The 14,711-nt window shown below is 45.7% G+C and overlaps 2 protein-coding genes and 1 long non-coding RNA gene across 35 annotated transcripts in view; 1 reads left to right on the top strand and 2 right to left on the bottom strand.

Moving 5' to 3' along the window:
- Positions 1 to 6,625, bottom strand: part of SEC31B (SEC31 homolog B, COPII coat complex component) — a 30,235-nt gene extending 23,610 nt beyond the window's left edge. For 10 of the 33 annotated variants that reach the window (XM_070558950.1, XM_070558868.1, XM_070558955.1 and 7 more), the window contains exons 1-4: positions 6,445 to 6,524; positions 4,014 to 4,102; positions 3,846 to 3,932; positions 3,400 to 3,523 (exon numbers count right to left, since the gene is read on the bottom strand). In XM_070558950.1, coding sequence (XP_070415051.1) covers positions 3,400 to 3,523; positions 3,846 to 3,932; positions 4,014 to 4,059 — 257 coding nt within the window. In that variant the 5' untranslated portion in view covers positions 4,060 to 4,102; positions 6,445 to 6,524. Of the gene's footprint in view, positions 1 to 3,399; positions 3,524 to 3,845; positions 3,970 to 4,013; positions 4,103 to 6,444 lie in introns of all 33 variants that reach the window. The other 23 variants (XM_070558892.1, XM_070558923.1, XM_070558906.1 and 20 more) reach the window with 11 other exon arrangements.
- LOC139073626 (uncharacterized) lies at positions 6,562 to 8,703 on the top strand. Its single transcript, XR_011522564.1, has 3 exons — positions 6,562 to 6,867; positions 7,742 to 7,876; positions 8,040 to 8,703. It is a non-coding gene; the product is annotated as an uncharacterized lncRNA (long non-coding RNA).
- Positions 8,704 to 8,967: 264 nt separating this feature from the next.
- On the bottom strand, positions 8,968 to 13,767 carry NDUFB8 (NADH:ubiquinone oxidoreductase subunit B8). Its single transcript, XM_008537586.2, has 5 exons — positions 13,463 to 13,767; positions 13,083 to 13,209; positions 11,694 to 11,793; positions 11,133 to 11,288; positions 8,968 to 9,148 (listed from the first exon to the last, which is right to left on the bottom strand). The coding sequence occupies exons 1-5, from the start codon at positions 13,545 to 13,547 to the stop codon at positions 9,056 to 9,058; spliced, it is 561 nt and encodes a 186-aa protein (XP_008535808.2). The 5' UTR covers positions 13,548 to 13,767; the 3' UTR covers positions 8,968 to 9,055.
- Positions 13,768 to 14,711: the final 944 nt, after the last annotated feature.

Raw genomic sequence — 14,711 nt, 5'->3', positions numbered from 1 at the left:
CCTAGTATGCACCAGCCTACTATGTGCCTACTATGCATCCTGAGTTTACAGTGGAGAAAACAGGGTCAAAGAAGTTATGTGCCCAAGAGGGCAGAAGATGGCAGAGCCGGGATTTGAACCCAGGTCTGTCTAATAACAAAGCCCATACTCTCTCTACTCTGATCTTGATGTCTCCAGAGAGAGAAGGCAAGTCTTGGAAACAGAAAAACTAAGAGAAGTACACAAAGTGATCTTTTTCTGCTTGGTGTTCTTCCTTCACAGGCACTCAAAGAGAGGTCACAGTGCTCCCCAAGTAGCTAGCTAGAACTGAGATAAAGATACTGAAAGATAGATCACCTACTTTCTCCATGTTACTAGAAGATGAGTCATATAGAGGTTACAGAGGCCACTCAGAGATGTAGAACCTCAGTGTAGACGGAGGATGGAGTGTAGCAAATTACACACTGGTCTCTGACATCAATTCAGCTACAGCAGCTATGTCCTCAGTTCAAAAGTCAATACATAAACAATGTATTATTCTCCCAGAAACCTTTCTTCTTGAGCGAGATTCATCTAACACACCAAACATTGCTTGCTTCAGTGCACATGCTAATCCATATTGATTCTGATTGCATCCAGTGGCATTTATCCTTGCACTTTCTCTAGACTATTGATAGCTTGAGGCTGTCCCTAACCTACACCCACACCAGTGTTTCACAACATTTCCCCTTTCAGTCAGGTATTTCTAAGTAGGTATTTCTCTGATGCATCACGGATTGAGGATAAGAGGATCTTCAGGATTCAGATGTGGTTGGGGCATGGGTCTGGTGAAAAGGGCAGGCAAAGGAAGGGGGAAGATTGTGAAAAGTCTATGTATAATAATACAGAGACACAGGGAGGAGTTAAGAAAAAAGGGAAAAAGAAGGAGACTAAGCTAGAAAAAGAAAGGGAATAAGAAACTGAACATAAGGCCTGAATTTGGAGCTCAGTACGTTCTTAGAAGTCATCTTGTACAACCTCTTCTTTATTCATAAGTGAGGAAACCTAAGACCACTGATGGAACTCAACTTGCTCAAAGTCACATAGCTTTAGCCAAGGCTGCAAACCAACACAACTGTGCTTTCCACTAAACCACACAGAAGGTGAAAAAAAGAAAAGAAAAGAAAGAGGGAAGCATAAAGCAAAGGATGGGTAGCCCTCTATCTACCCTGATCATCTTGGTCAATAGTTTGTGATGCAACCTAACCCAGACTGGAACAAAAAGAAGTGGCTGTCTTAGACCCTGAGGTGTCTAAGATGATTTCTTCAGAAAGACCCCAACACAACTATGTCAGAGGGAATCCCTTAGGTCTTTGGGACTGAGAAGCAATCTGTGGACACAATTATAGAGGTGGGAAAAAGATAGCAGGGATGAAATACTATCAATAGTGTTGACTGTAGTATTTATTTGGGTTATAGATCCCAAATCCCTGCAGGGTGGAGCAGGGTATGAGGTGAATTTCACAATGCCTGAATTTAGTACCAACGTTTCAAAAACGGTCCCTTCACCTACTTGGCTGCAAAACAAACAGATCATCACCCCTGAAAAGCTCTTAAGGCACTAAGACTAACTGAAGACTAACTATAACTAACTGAAGTGGTGGACATGAATGCTTAGTTTGTTACCCCCTAAGTTTCTAATATCACTCATTCATTCAACAAATATTTGTTAAGCACCTAATGCCAGGCACTGTTCTAGGTACTAGAGATACAGCAGTGAACAAAAGAAACAAAAATCTCTGTCCATATGGATTTTAGGATTCAGTTTTAAGATTTCTTAAGCAATTATATTGCCTCTTTCTTAGGGACTGTTAGCCCTAAGGAGTCACTACTGTGCTGAAGCTGCTGCTTGGCTGGTCAAGGATAAGAGCCCTTGGCCTCTTTTCTTATCTCCAGGAGTATGAACATTATTGAATTAGCTCACTCCTTTCAGGGGCCCTTTCTGAAATGCTTGCTTAAAGGCTAAGAATATCCCATCGTTATTCGTAAACCCTCCAGTGCCTGCTCTTCAAAAGGTACAGGTACTGGAAATACAAAGAGATGTAAAAAACCTGCAAAATAAGGGATACCATCATAAAGAGATACAGGGGCTCAAGAAAGGGAGAACAAGAACTAACTTTTCATTATTAGGTTAAACCATGAAAAGAAAGAAGAGGTACTTCTGTCTAATCTCTTAGATGGATCAAACAATGCACAAGAGGGTGGAAAGCAGACCAATCTCTAAAATGGGATGGGCAAGATAATTCTCTGGGCTATAAGAAAAAGATTAATATTTTTAATCTAAAAAGTTATAGAAATTGCATTTTGTTACTAGTACAGTAATATATGCATATTATTTACATTTAATCTATAACAAGTATAGTGAATATTCATTTTTCCTGATGGTCCAAATTTGAAGACCATTGCTTCTGACCATAAGCCTTATCTTTACAAAACCTATAAAAGAGCCGTTGAATAATGAAAAGAAGGTGGATTTTGGAGTCCGACAGGCCTAGACTTAAATCCTAGCTTCTCACAGTTTTGGCTCTCTCCTATGCAAAATGGGAATAATAGTATTTATTGCTTAGGCTCATTCGGAGGAATAAATAAAACAGGCGGAACCCTTAGCATAGTGGCTGGTATGTATACATGTGCCCATTAAATGCTAGTAGCCAGCCCTGTAAGCCTGCCAGAGCTAGGAAATCCATGAGTACCCAATCAGTGCCTAAGAGCAATGAGGAAAGAATCATTCGTTCGCCTCCCACTGGCAGAAAAGGGAGATGTTGTGCAAGGCTGTTATCCTCCCACGAACCAAGTGAGGAAATAGCCAACGGTTCTAGGTTCAGAGAGAAATCAGGTACCTACGGGTCCAGGCTTCTGTGAGTCATTTCTATCACATGATTCTGCCCGACACTGCTGCTGCTGCTGACCAGAAAGGTGGGAGTGGGTGTTTTTTGTGGGTTTGTTTTTTTTTTTTTGAGGAAGATTAGCCCTGAGCTAACATCTGCTGCCAATCCTCTTCTTTTTGCTGAGGAAGACTGGCCCTGACCTAACATCTCTGCCCATCTTCCTCTAATTTTATATGTGGGATGCCTACCACAGCATGGCTTGACAAGTGGTGCATAGGTCCGCACCTGGGATCCAAACTGGCAAACCCCGGGTGGCTGAAGCAGATCATGCAAACTTACCTGCGGCGCCAACGGGCCAGCCCTAGGAGTGGGTGTTTTTAAAATCCTTTTGCAACATAAACCCAGAGTTAACTTCTCTCCAACTTGGTGAAGGCCTTTCTCCTCTCACTTGTCTCCTCATGAGCCCTGAGAAGCACACACTACTCCCAGGATTCTCCATCAGGGTCTACGTCAGGATCTGCCCTGCTACCCATCAACAGTTCAGACACAGTACCTGCTTGAGGCAGAAAGGACTCCCTTGCGTTTCAAGTCCAAAGAGGGGTCCCTGAAATCAACCTCAAAGATTTCCAATGTGCCATTTGTGCTAAAGGAGGCATCAAGCTGCTGGGCAGATGTTCCTAGGCACAGGAAAAGTCAGGAAGAGGCAGCATATGAGCAACAATATATGCATGGATTTGGGGTATAAATGGTTAGGGAGGGGAGAAGAGGAAGAACAGAAGAGGACTACATATACTGTTTTTCAAATGGTTAAGTCCAAAGCAAGCATGAGGTGCCTAGCTTGAGCCATAGTTCAAGGCTGCCCCAGGTACCAAAAACACTTAACATCTGTTTGCTTTTGCCAACCCCACCTTTCCATGACTCTGAAGCTCAATAAAGAATTCTGGATAGTACTAAGTTTCCCCTCAACCTATGTGCTTCCATTGGATCCTATTACCATACCTGTGGCCAGATACACAGGGTACTGGCTGGCTGGGCTCCACACTTGGACAGCTGACCGCTCAAGTTCCTTCAGCTTCATGGTCTGTCCTGTAGGTGGCAGAAAACTGACATGGCCCTCAGCCCACTAAAATAGAAACCAGCAAGCTTAAGGGCAGATCCAGGGAGCACCTGTGGACAGATCTTGTTTCTCTCTCTCCATCATGGGATCGGGCATTTCAGGGCAACACGGGGTGACAAATACATGACCATCTGTAGATCTGTAAGGACAATTCATTTCCCCAATTATTGAAATCTAATGCTTTAAACCCTAAAAGATATTAAACTACACTGGTTGCCACATGCCGACTGGTGACGATAACCTCAAACCAGACAATCTCTCAGTGATCTTATCCATTCCCTTGACTTTAAATATCATGCATATCCTAATGACTTCAGATTTACATCTCCAAGACAAATCTCTCCTTTGAGCTCCAAGTTCTTATATACAACTGCTAATCAAATATTTTGACTTGGATAGAGCAAAGATACCTAAAAGTTAGTCTGTCTAAAATGGAATTCTCTATTCCACCATCTCCTCCCCCCAAATCTGTTCTTCCTCCAGTTTTCTTCATCTCAGTAAATGGTACCACTATCTACCCAATTGCACAACCCAGAAACCTGAAAATCACCCTTGATCTCTCCTTCCCTTTATTCGCTTCTAATCTGTCATTAAGTATTCTAGATTTTATCTCCAAAATATATATTAGTCTGTCTACTTTCCTCTATCTCCACCCTCACCACTGTATTTGAAGATACCATCACCTCTCATCTGGATTACTGCAATTATCTTCCTTGGTTATCTCCCTGCTACTCATACCATCGCCCAATTCACTCTCTACATAGCAGCACAAGTGAGCTTCTAAAATCAAAACTAGGATCTTAGCATTCCTTGCTTAAAATCTTTCAACAGCTTCTATCACACTCAGAATAAAAATCAAACCCCTTATTATGGCCCTGCTCAAAAGCTCCAGCCTACTGCTTCAATCTCATCTCTCGCTACTTCCCCCTTATTCATTGTGCCCCAGCCGCATTAGCCTTTTTTTCCTCTCCTGACTTTTTCCCACCTTAGCGCTTCTGTAAATTGTTTCCTACACTTCGAATGCTCCGTCTTTCATTCTCGGCATGACTGGCTTCTTATCACATCTTCTGAGCTCAGCTTCTCACCTCCTCAGAGAGGTGAACCACCCAATCAGAAACAGCCTCCATTTTTTTCTTCTTAGCAATTTATAATTATATATTTATTTACATTTACATTGTTGGTCTCCACTAATAAGTAAACTCCTTAAGACCTAGCACTGTGCCTGCTTTGTTCACCATGTTATAACTAGTGCCAGAACAACGTCTGGCACATAATAAGCGCTTGATAGTATTTATTAAATGAATGCAGACATCCATTTTTACTCTGTGGTTTCCAATCCAATTCTAATGCATATTCAAGATGCCATCCCAACAAGCTAGCAAAGCCGCAGAAAAGTTAAACAAAAAATTAACACTGAACTTGAGGGAGGAAACTTGGGACCCACAGTGACCTGCTTGAGCAAGCCACAGTCAGGTTAGTCCCAACCTACAAAAACAGGAGGTAGTATCACTTAATCTCTAACGCACTTTCCTGTGCGAAGAAACTTTCAGGCTGTCAATTCAGCCAAGACTTCCAAGGGCCCTCTAAACTCTTGAGGCTACATCAGGTATCGTCTGACAGACTACACATCATGCTATAGTCACCAGTGCCACCTGCTGGTCAAAGCCATTTTCAGGTTTCTGGGGAAAGATCCCTTAACAAAAGCAGGAGCTTCGAGTAGTGCATTTGACGTGCACATCTCATTTAATTCTCACAACAGTTCTATGCAGTAAGTACTATTATCATCCCCACTTTACAGAGAAGAAAACTGGCTAGGCCGAGACGTGAACCCCAATCGGCCTCCAGAGCCCAGTGCTTTTAACCGTTATACTAGTCTAAACCAAACTAAACTCCAGAACATGTTTAAACCTCTGACAGTCTAGAAATTGGGAAGATGGGCTTTTAAACTAGTTTGTTCAGAGACATCTGTTCACAAAAGGGCGCCCGCTGGGGTGAGAATGGCGGGCGGGGGAGGGGGGCGCTGAACGGGGGAGAGCTGTGACCCTGCAACCCGAGCGGGACAGGCTCTGGCAGGGCTGGAGGCGGCCCGCTCCCTTGGCGGCCCCGGCCCTTCGGAGGGCGGTGAGCACGGCTTCTCTCCGGCCCTGCCCCAGCGCGGCGCGCCGGGCTCCTGCCGACAGGCCTCCCCGCCCCGCAGGTCGCAGAGACTCGGTGCGGGCTCCGGGCCCAGAGCGGCTGCGAAGGCGCTAGGGCAGCGCTGAGGAGACACCCTGGGCGGGCTGAGGGACCCGGGCGCGGCGGGGACAGCGGAGCCGGGTCCAATCCGAGGGCGGGGGCAGCGGGGGGTCTGAGGGGCTCACTGCCCGGGGCGCGGCGCAGGCGCGGGCCGGGGTCCCCGGGGAGGGCGCGCTCCCTGCGGCGCGCTCGGGTCCCAGCACGGCCTCGGCTCTCAGGGGGCCCAGTCAGACCGGGAAAACCAACCTGTGCGGAGAGCCTAGGTCAGGGGTCAAGTGCGGCGGAGCGGGAGCGAGTCCTGCCCAAGGGCTTTTGGGTTCTGCTGGGCGCTGTGGACGGCGGCTGCGGAGGGCCAAAAGCGGTCCTGGCCCGCAGGGCACCCCTCGCCCAGCGCACCGCGAAGCGCCAGGCGGAGGACCCGGCTGACCCACGGAGAAGATATAATAAGATTATACGGAGCTTTTAATCGGGCCTCCCCACCCCCGTCCTGTGATTGCGCACTTACGGCGCAGTGGGTCAGATCCTGCGACCATAAAGTTCTGGTCTATTCAATTTGAGCCAGGCTCCAGGGGCAGCTTCTGAAAAGGGAAAATACTAACTCATCATCTACTTATTGGAGAAGACCTGGCCCTAGCTCCAGGAGCAATCAGTAGATTCCTACTTGAAAAGGTAAAAAGCAATCGAGGTCATTAATAGCCGTGAGTGATGCACTGCAGCCCAGCAACAACTGGTGCCCCAAAACTGTTGGTTGAACCAATAAACAGATATAGGTGTGTGGAGGTCGAGGCTCCTGTAGACCAGGGGCTTCCTGAAAGGTTTCAGGGACAGGAGATGGGTGTTGTATCTTGAAGCTGCAAGACAGGTGACGTTCCACAAGAAGGGGCTCAATCGGCTAGTAGGCAACCTGACATTTCCCATGCCATGAAGAGGCTATGGTTGGGGGACTGGGCTGGATACAGACCGTGGAATACCAATTCAACTCCGCAGATAATTGGGAGGTACTGAAAATTATGGGTAGAAATGCAATAAGATAAAGATTGTATTTTGAGACTAGCAACATGGGTCCTCTTGAAGAGAGAACAGAGCTGGAGGCAGGAGTCAAATTAGGAGACTAATAGAACAATCAGTTACCAGGTGATGCAGGCCTGGATTAAATCGGTGGCAGTGACTGTAAAGGAAACCTGGACAGGCTCTTGTGACTGGTAAAGGTTAAGCACTTGGAGGGAGAGGTGAAAAGAGGATTATATTTTTTCTGTTGAGGGAATTAATGGCATTTCTAAATAAGTGTTCTGTAGGCAGCTGAAGATCTTAGACCTAAGTTATTTGATTGAATACTTTCATTTAATGCACAGTATTTCCATCTGATATACCTCCAAACATAGTGAGCCAGTTATGACAGGGCTCCCCAAGTCACTGAGAAACAACTCTAGATTTCCTGACTTGGGAGTTCTGAAGTCAGGAAAGAAGACAATTTAGGGCATTGTCTGTGCCTGCCCACTCTCTATGTACTAAGTACTCAGTAAATATTTCTTGAACTTCTTAGCACAACAGTGGATGAGACCTGAGGGGAAGTAAACAGCGTTGAATACTGAACCTCAGGCAGCAACTCAAATTAGGGAATGAGGCAGAAGTGTCACAGATGGAGTGCTCCAAAAGACATCTGAACCAAAGGCATAAGGTCAGTTTCAAGCAGGACATGATTTTAAAAAATAAAAAGTGCATTCTTCTTTCAACTCACACATCTCTTAGAAATTCTTTTCACCTTGTTTTGTAACTGCCAGTCTCCTCTTCTATATAACTACTAGAAAGCAATTTTATCTTGTTCAATTTTATATTCCCAGGGCCTATAAGGCACACAGATGTTGGTGAAATAAATGACTATCAAGTGCTATAGAGGACAGAGAATGAAGACAGTGGAGAGCTTCAAAGAGCGGCATTTTAGTAGAAGTACCCACTTCTCTTACAAGTCTCTTTCACTACCTGGGCAACCACTAAAGGACCCGTATCTAACTTGAATGGAATTGCTTCTATAGGTCAGGTTGAATATATGCTTTTTTATGGCACAGGTTTTCAGGTGATGATTGTAATTTAAGAAAATGTCCCCAAAGGGACGAAAAGGAAATGAGTTGGTTTACTTAAATACAGATACACTGAGATAGACCCTCAAAAACATGATTTTCTGCTTTCTAAGGCTATTTGAGGTGCCTGAATAAATCAAGGTAACAAAAGCCATGCACAAGTTCAGAATAACTCATTGAACTGTCTCTAATTCATAAATATACGTATTGTCAACTAAAAGAAGCCAGGATTTAGAAGTTGCTTGGAATAAGGAATACATATTCTTAAAACAAATAACATTAGAGGCAGTCACAGCCCTGGCCAGTCAAGAAACACCTATTTATCCCATAATATACTGGAAACATGTTAAGAGTACAATTTTGTTTTTAAACTAACCACTATAAAATGGTTTTTTATGGGAAATAAATCTTGTTCCAACTTGGGAAATCAGGAACATATCTTCCTTCTTCAGCCACGTAAATGGGAAAAGGAGCTACCCTTACCACCTGCCGCACAACTGGAACCCTCAACTGTTCAACTGCCTTCACAGTCCTGGCAAAATGAACATCTTCTTGTGCTTAACTCCCTCTGCCCTCCTGGCCTTCCGGTCTCCGACGGGCGGAGAGGGTGGGGACAGACAGCAGGCAGAACAAAAGGAAAAGGACGAGGTTCCTCACAGCAGTGGCTATTCCTGGGGAAATGAGGCACAGATACCACAGCACTAAGTTTTATTAGGGATTTCATTAAGGTTAAATCTCTAGAAATGAGAGTCGGGGGGCACAAAGCCCATGAAGCTTCCTCAGATCTCATAGTGAACCACCGGCTCAGGCTCTTTAGTGGGATCGCCGCCTCGTTCCAGGTACAGATTATTGTAAGGATACTGCTTTGGCCCCTAAGGAAAAAACACAGGTCAGCAAGAACAGCATACATCCAGCCAATACCTAGCTACCCCCAACTTGGAGTTAACAATCACACATGGTAAATGGGTACATGGTAGCCTCTGGTCAGATCCAGCTGGGCTAGAATGGCATGAACAGCACTCCTCGTCCCTGCTCAGCCCAAGGCAGAGAGAAAGCCTAGATTGTAAGAGAAGTGGTGCCTACATTTTGTGTGTGTGTGTGTGTGTGTGTGTGTGTGTGTGTGTGAGAGAGACAGAGAGAGAAGCCACGCTTTCTAAAGGAGATGATGCATCCATCCCTCTCTCGGGGTTGAGACAGACTCAATCTCCTTAAAATCACTCAGCCTCTAATGGTTCCACCACTAAAGTGGCCCAGCAAATGAGGTGTGCAGGAGCAGTGGTGGAAGAAAGCACAGAGGAGACACGGCTGGGATGTGCTTTAGGGGCTGCTGGCTTTACCAACAAACAGCTGTCAGAGAACACAGCTCAAGGGGAGGAGAAAAGGGTGATGTGCTTACAGAACTGAAAAATGGAAGAACCACACTGTTTCTTGCTCTCCTGAAGTGAAGTTAGCGCTCACACCAGCCCTAAGTGCACTCTCCAGCCTAGGGCCCCTGGGACTTGGTAGGAAGGCTTGTGTCAGTGCACATACACATACCAGCTACCATCGGGACACTGACTATCTCTGCAGAGGTAGCACTGAGCAGCCAACTGCAAACATAGCAGCCTCCCTGCTTTCAGTTCCTTTCCTTACCATATATCCTGCAGACTACTCCCAGATTAATCTTCCTAAAAACCTAGCCTTCGTTATGTCATTCTCCTGTTCAAAAGCCCAACATGGCTCCCTGCTGCCCAGAGACAGACTAAGTCACCACTATACCCCAATCCCTAGCATGCTCTGCACCTGGTATATAGTAGGGGCCTCATAGATATTTGTTGAATTAATGCGTTACTCTACCATCAAGTCCAAATCCCTTAGCCATGCAATGAAAGCTGCCCAACCTGACTGACTGACTCGCCTCACAATATTTTTTAACACAGCAATTTCCACACCTGATCTCCCAGGACATTAGAATTACCTGGGGACTTGTTAAATATTGATTCTAGAACCCCACTGTGGAGCTACTGAATTAGGTTCTCCAGGAAGTGGTGCCCAGGAACCCGAAATTTTTAGCAGCTCTCCAGGCAACCAGTGCAGCTGGTTATCTAGGAACTATTTTATATGCTTATTCCACTCCAGCTAACTCACTTTCCTTTTCCTTCCTTCCTCCTGTCTTCTCTTGCCCCAAATATTATCTCCAACTTCTCCCCTCAATCCAAAGCCTATGTATTTTTTTTAGTATCTAGCATAACCCTTCTCCTTAACAGCACCTCATACCCCTTAGAACATACATTCACTACACACACACACATATATACACACACACAAAAACTGCCAAATTCCCGTATCTGTTCAAATGTTCCTCATGTCATTTATCCGAATCTTCTTCTTATCTAAATTAAACTTCCTTAAAGCTAGACAGTATATTTGCTATGTCCTTTACATTCTCCAAAATATAACCGTCTATGCTTGTAGTAAACACTTAATTGCTTCCAGTACCCTACGGGAAATAAATGTCCTTCACACCTCCAACAAAGGATAAAGTTTCAGCTCTAGATTCCTTGATTCTGCTTTGAAAGATCACTTGCTGAAATATAATTGGTAAGTAGAGTCCCCAAACAGCAACGCTAGAGACTAGGTGGCTTCCATGTTCATTCCTCACCTAGTCCTAAAGTGCTTCTTTTCATTCAGACTGATCCAAGATGTAGGCATGGAGCAGTGCTCTGGTACTTGTGCCAGGCCAGTGCGTAAGGCCCTCTCCAGGCCTTACCAAGAAGCCAAGCTTGGTATTGGCTGGATCCCTATTCCAGAGATTTCATTCCTCCAGGAAATGGGGCTAAGTAAATGTGCCTAAGAGAGCACTTCTCAGATACTCACCACGGGCTGGTAGGTGGGGTAAGTGTCCCCAACCCAAAACATGAAGATCATGAAGGCCACAAAGCCGAAGAGATGCTTACACATGAGATTCCAAGAAACAGGCGTGGGAGACGTGTCCACACGGTTCCTGATATACATGTCTAGGTCCCAGTGCATCTGAGGCAGAAAGGCAGATAACTGTCACATACTACTCCTCCCAAAAAGGCAGGTAGTCCAGAGTGATCACAGCCTGATACAAGGCTTGACAAAGGCATCCTACTGCCCTGGGCAATATTCTGGCCCACAGGACTGGATGCTGGCTTATGTCTACGTCCTGCTGATCAGAGACAGCTCAATCATGGAAGTTCACAACTTTCACAATACAGAGCTTTGATGATTCCCAAAAGTCCCATTCCACGTGCCACAAATGGAACCTCAGATCTCAGATCACCAGACCTTGCTTCCTTGCTCAGAACACCTTATTATTACTTGGACAGAGAAGTGCCATTTGAGTTAAAGAAAGAATCCTCAGGAAGACATTAGGGAGAAGGAAGAAAAGTCAAATGGGTATGGTTCTCTCACCGGTTCACCCCAGTTCAGCCTCAGATCTGGGTGGTCCCAGTCATACCATGGATCCCTCTCCTGCTGTGAGCGGTCAGGGAGCTTCGGGTAGTCGCCATACCTGGGAGACAGGAAGAACTTCTAGAAGAGGCTCTGAGCAGCCTCACTCAGACAATTCACTCTCCTCATGTCAGAGATGAGAAGCCAAATGACAGAGACAACTGCTTCCTCTAAGGACGAAGGAACTGACTTTCAAATCAAAATCTCAAGTTCTAGTCACTAAGCACAGAACTAACCACAGAAGTCCAAATGGTAATTAAAAGTTCATGTCAAACTCTGAAACATAACATATACAAGCTTTTCTTACCTTTTTTGAACAAAAAAAGTCACAAAAGGTTATAATGTTAGAGTTGGAAGGGAATTTAGCCATCAATCACTCTGATTCCCTCATTAGACAGAAAATGAAACTGAAGTTTAGGGTCTGAACCCAAGGTCACCCAGCTAATTGGAATAAAAACAAAAAGGGTACAGATTAGAAAAGTATTGTTTTCATAGCAACTGTGTTCCTCAACAACCAAGTTGGTATACATCTCCATGTCTCAAACACCCCATGGGAATTCTTGCTAAACTGGGTTTTCACCAACAAATCCAGGTTCAACTTACACAGACTGCTACCAAGGCTGCTCTTGTCCACAACTCAATAAAACACAGGAAATGATGACAACTGGACATATGTCACAGAAGATGATTGGAAAACAAGAAAAATACGGGCTGCTGAAACCACGATTGAAAGAGCGATGCTAGGACAGAAAATGGGGGTGATCACGGTAATCAGCTCAGATAATTAACCATAGGGATTTTATGTGGCTGGCGGGCCGGGCAGAGCATGGCTAACATCAACTGGAGTAAGGAACTTGGCTGTTAATCTACTTAACAGTTGCTCCGATTTCCACAGCCCTAACAGCAAACATACTTTTTAAAGAAAGATATACACACATATATAGAGTACTACATCTACAAATAAGGTTCTCATGACAGGAGTCCAGCTCCAGCCTGGTCACGTGCCTGAATGACAGCACCTGAGCCCAGCAGATGCTCGATCTAAATGAAACCTCGCGCTCGGGACGGAGCCAAGGAAGGTTCCTGCTATTCAGGGGTCCTCAAGGGAGCTATTAAAACCTCGGCTTCCTCATTTGAGGAAACAGCCTGAGCCAAGGAGAAAATTGAAATCCTCTTGACTGCAGCTGCTCACCAATCCCCTCCCATCTCCCTCCACCGAAAGAAGCAACCACTCCATTGACTCTGAGGGGTCACGAGAAGGTTCGGGGGAAAGGGTCAGAGTCGAGCCACCAAACCCAGCCGGCCTTCTCCCATCACTACCAAGGTGCGAACAGACCCTTTCTATCTCACCCCATGCCATCATCCGGGTATGGCTCATAGTCTTCCACCCGCATGTTATACTTCTTGGCAGCGGCAGCCCGTTCCTCTGGGGTCTTGGGATAGGGTCCCGGGAGCATATCCTTGGTAATGTGGGAGGCTGGAGGACATACCAGAGCAGGTCGTAAGCGCCCCCGTTCCTCCTGCCACCCTGACGGCATCAGGCTGCAGTGGCTGCGGAGGCCGGAGCCCGAGACCTCGCAGGATCACGAGACCCTCCACCCCCTCTTCTGGACATACCAATTTCACCTCCGCCCCCTGCCCGGACACGGCCGCCGTGGTATCCATGACATCCACCCTGCCCCCGACACACCAAACCTCAGGCATCCCCTTCCCACACTGTTCTCGCGGACCTGTCCGTGCACCCAACAGCACCACGTTCCGGGCTGCCCTTTGCAGCCATCGGACTCCCAGGACCCCTGCCCTGGCCGCCGCCATCTTCACCTTCTTTCAGTTTCACCCCGCACATGCGCAAAGGCCTTGTCACGGCGGCTGAGCCGGGCCAAACGCGACCAAGCAGCCGATAAAGAAGAAAATCCTAAGGGTTCAACAAGGGCGGGGCTTGCACGGCGCGGGGAAACCAAAGGGTAGATGAGCGGGTGGACAGAGGCAGAGTGGGAAAACGGGAAGGAAAAAAACCCAAGCTACTCACTACTTTGATATTTCAGACTGTCGTGTCCCTTTTCTCCCTCGGCTGACGTAGACGCATGCAGGGATGATGGGGACTCGGAACCTGAGCATCTCGAAGGCGGACAGGTGACCCATCTTCTCCAGGAGCAGTACAAATGAAATGAGCCTGTCTTAACTTCTTCTCTGACTGCTTTCCTTTTTCCTCTCCTTCACTGGCACTTCCTCCTTCCATCCCCAAACGTGATTATCCTTCAGATTCAGTCCTTGGTCTTGCTTGTTTTGGTTCTCTTCGCCAAATTGGTTGATCTCCTTCATTTGGATGCAGAGAGCAACACACAAATCGGCCCAAACTGGGTCCACAGTTTCAGTCCGTGTTTACATCTGAATGTCCCTGTCACCTCAACCTAACAACTGTAAAACAAATCCTAGCACCAGAGACCTCTCTCGGGAGATCGCCTAAAGCCTCAGATTTGCTACTACTGCAAAAGCAGATTTCAAGCTGGACCACAATTAATAAACACTAGCTTAACAGAAGAATGGGGGGCATTATTATATTTGCATATGAATATGTTTTCACTTTATTTACACAAGTGGGATTTGCATAATTTACGCGGTGTAAATATACACGTATTTCCAGCAACTTTTAGAGTGATCACTGTTTTGGAGCAGAATCCATTATTACAGACATTCTTGAATATATATCAGAGCAATAAAAACTAATATGTACTATTCGGTATATAAATTTTGAGGTGGACTACTTCGCAGAAACTTGCCTTCTTGTAAATGAGCATCACTAGTTGATGTTCAGAATAATTGGACAATATCTGTGTTCAGTCACTAGCAAACCCTGATCTAATTTGGGTCAGAAACAGAGTTGGTCTAATTAATTAATTATTAATTAACTTATATAAAGATGTGATTCGCATACCATAAAACTCGCCCCTTTAAAGTGTACAATAAAATGATTTTTAG

This window comes from Equus przewalskii, chromosome 1 (assembly GCF_037783145.1).
Source record: "Equus przewalskii isolate Varuska chromosome 1, EquPr2, whole genome shotgun sequence".
NCBI lineage: Eukaryota > Metazoa > Chordata > Mammalia > Perissodactyla > Equidae > Equus > Equus przewalskii.
The sequence above is the reverse complement of the archived record's forward strand: the minus strand, read 5'-3'. Positions and strand labels throughout refer to the sequence as shown.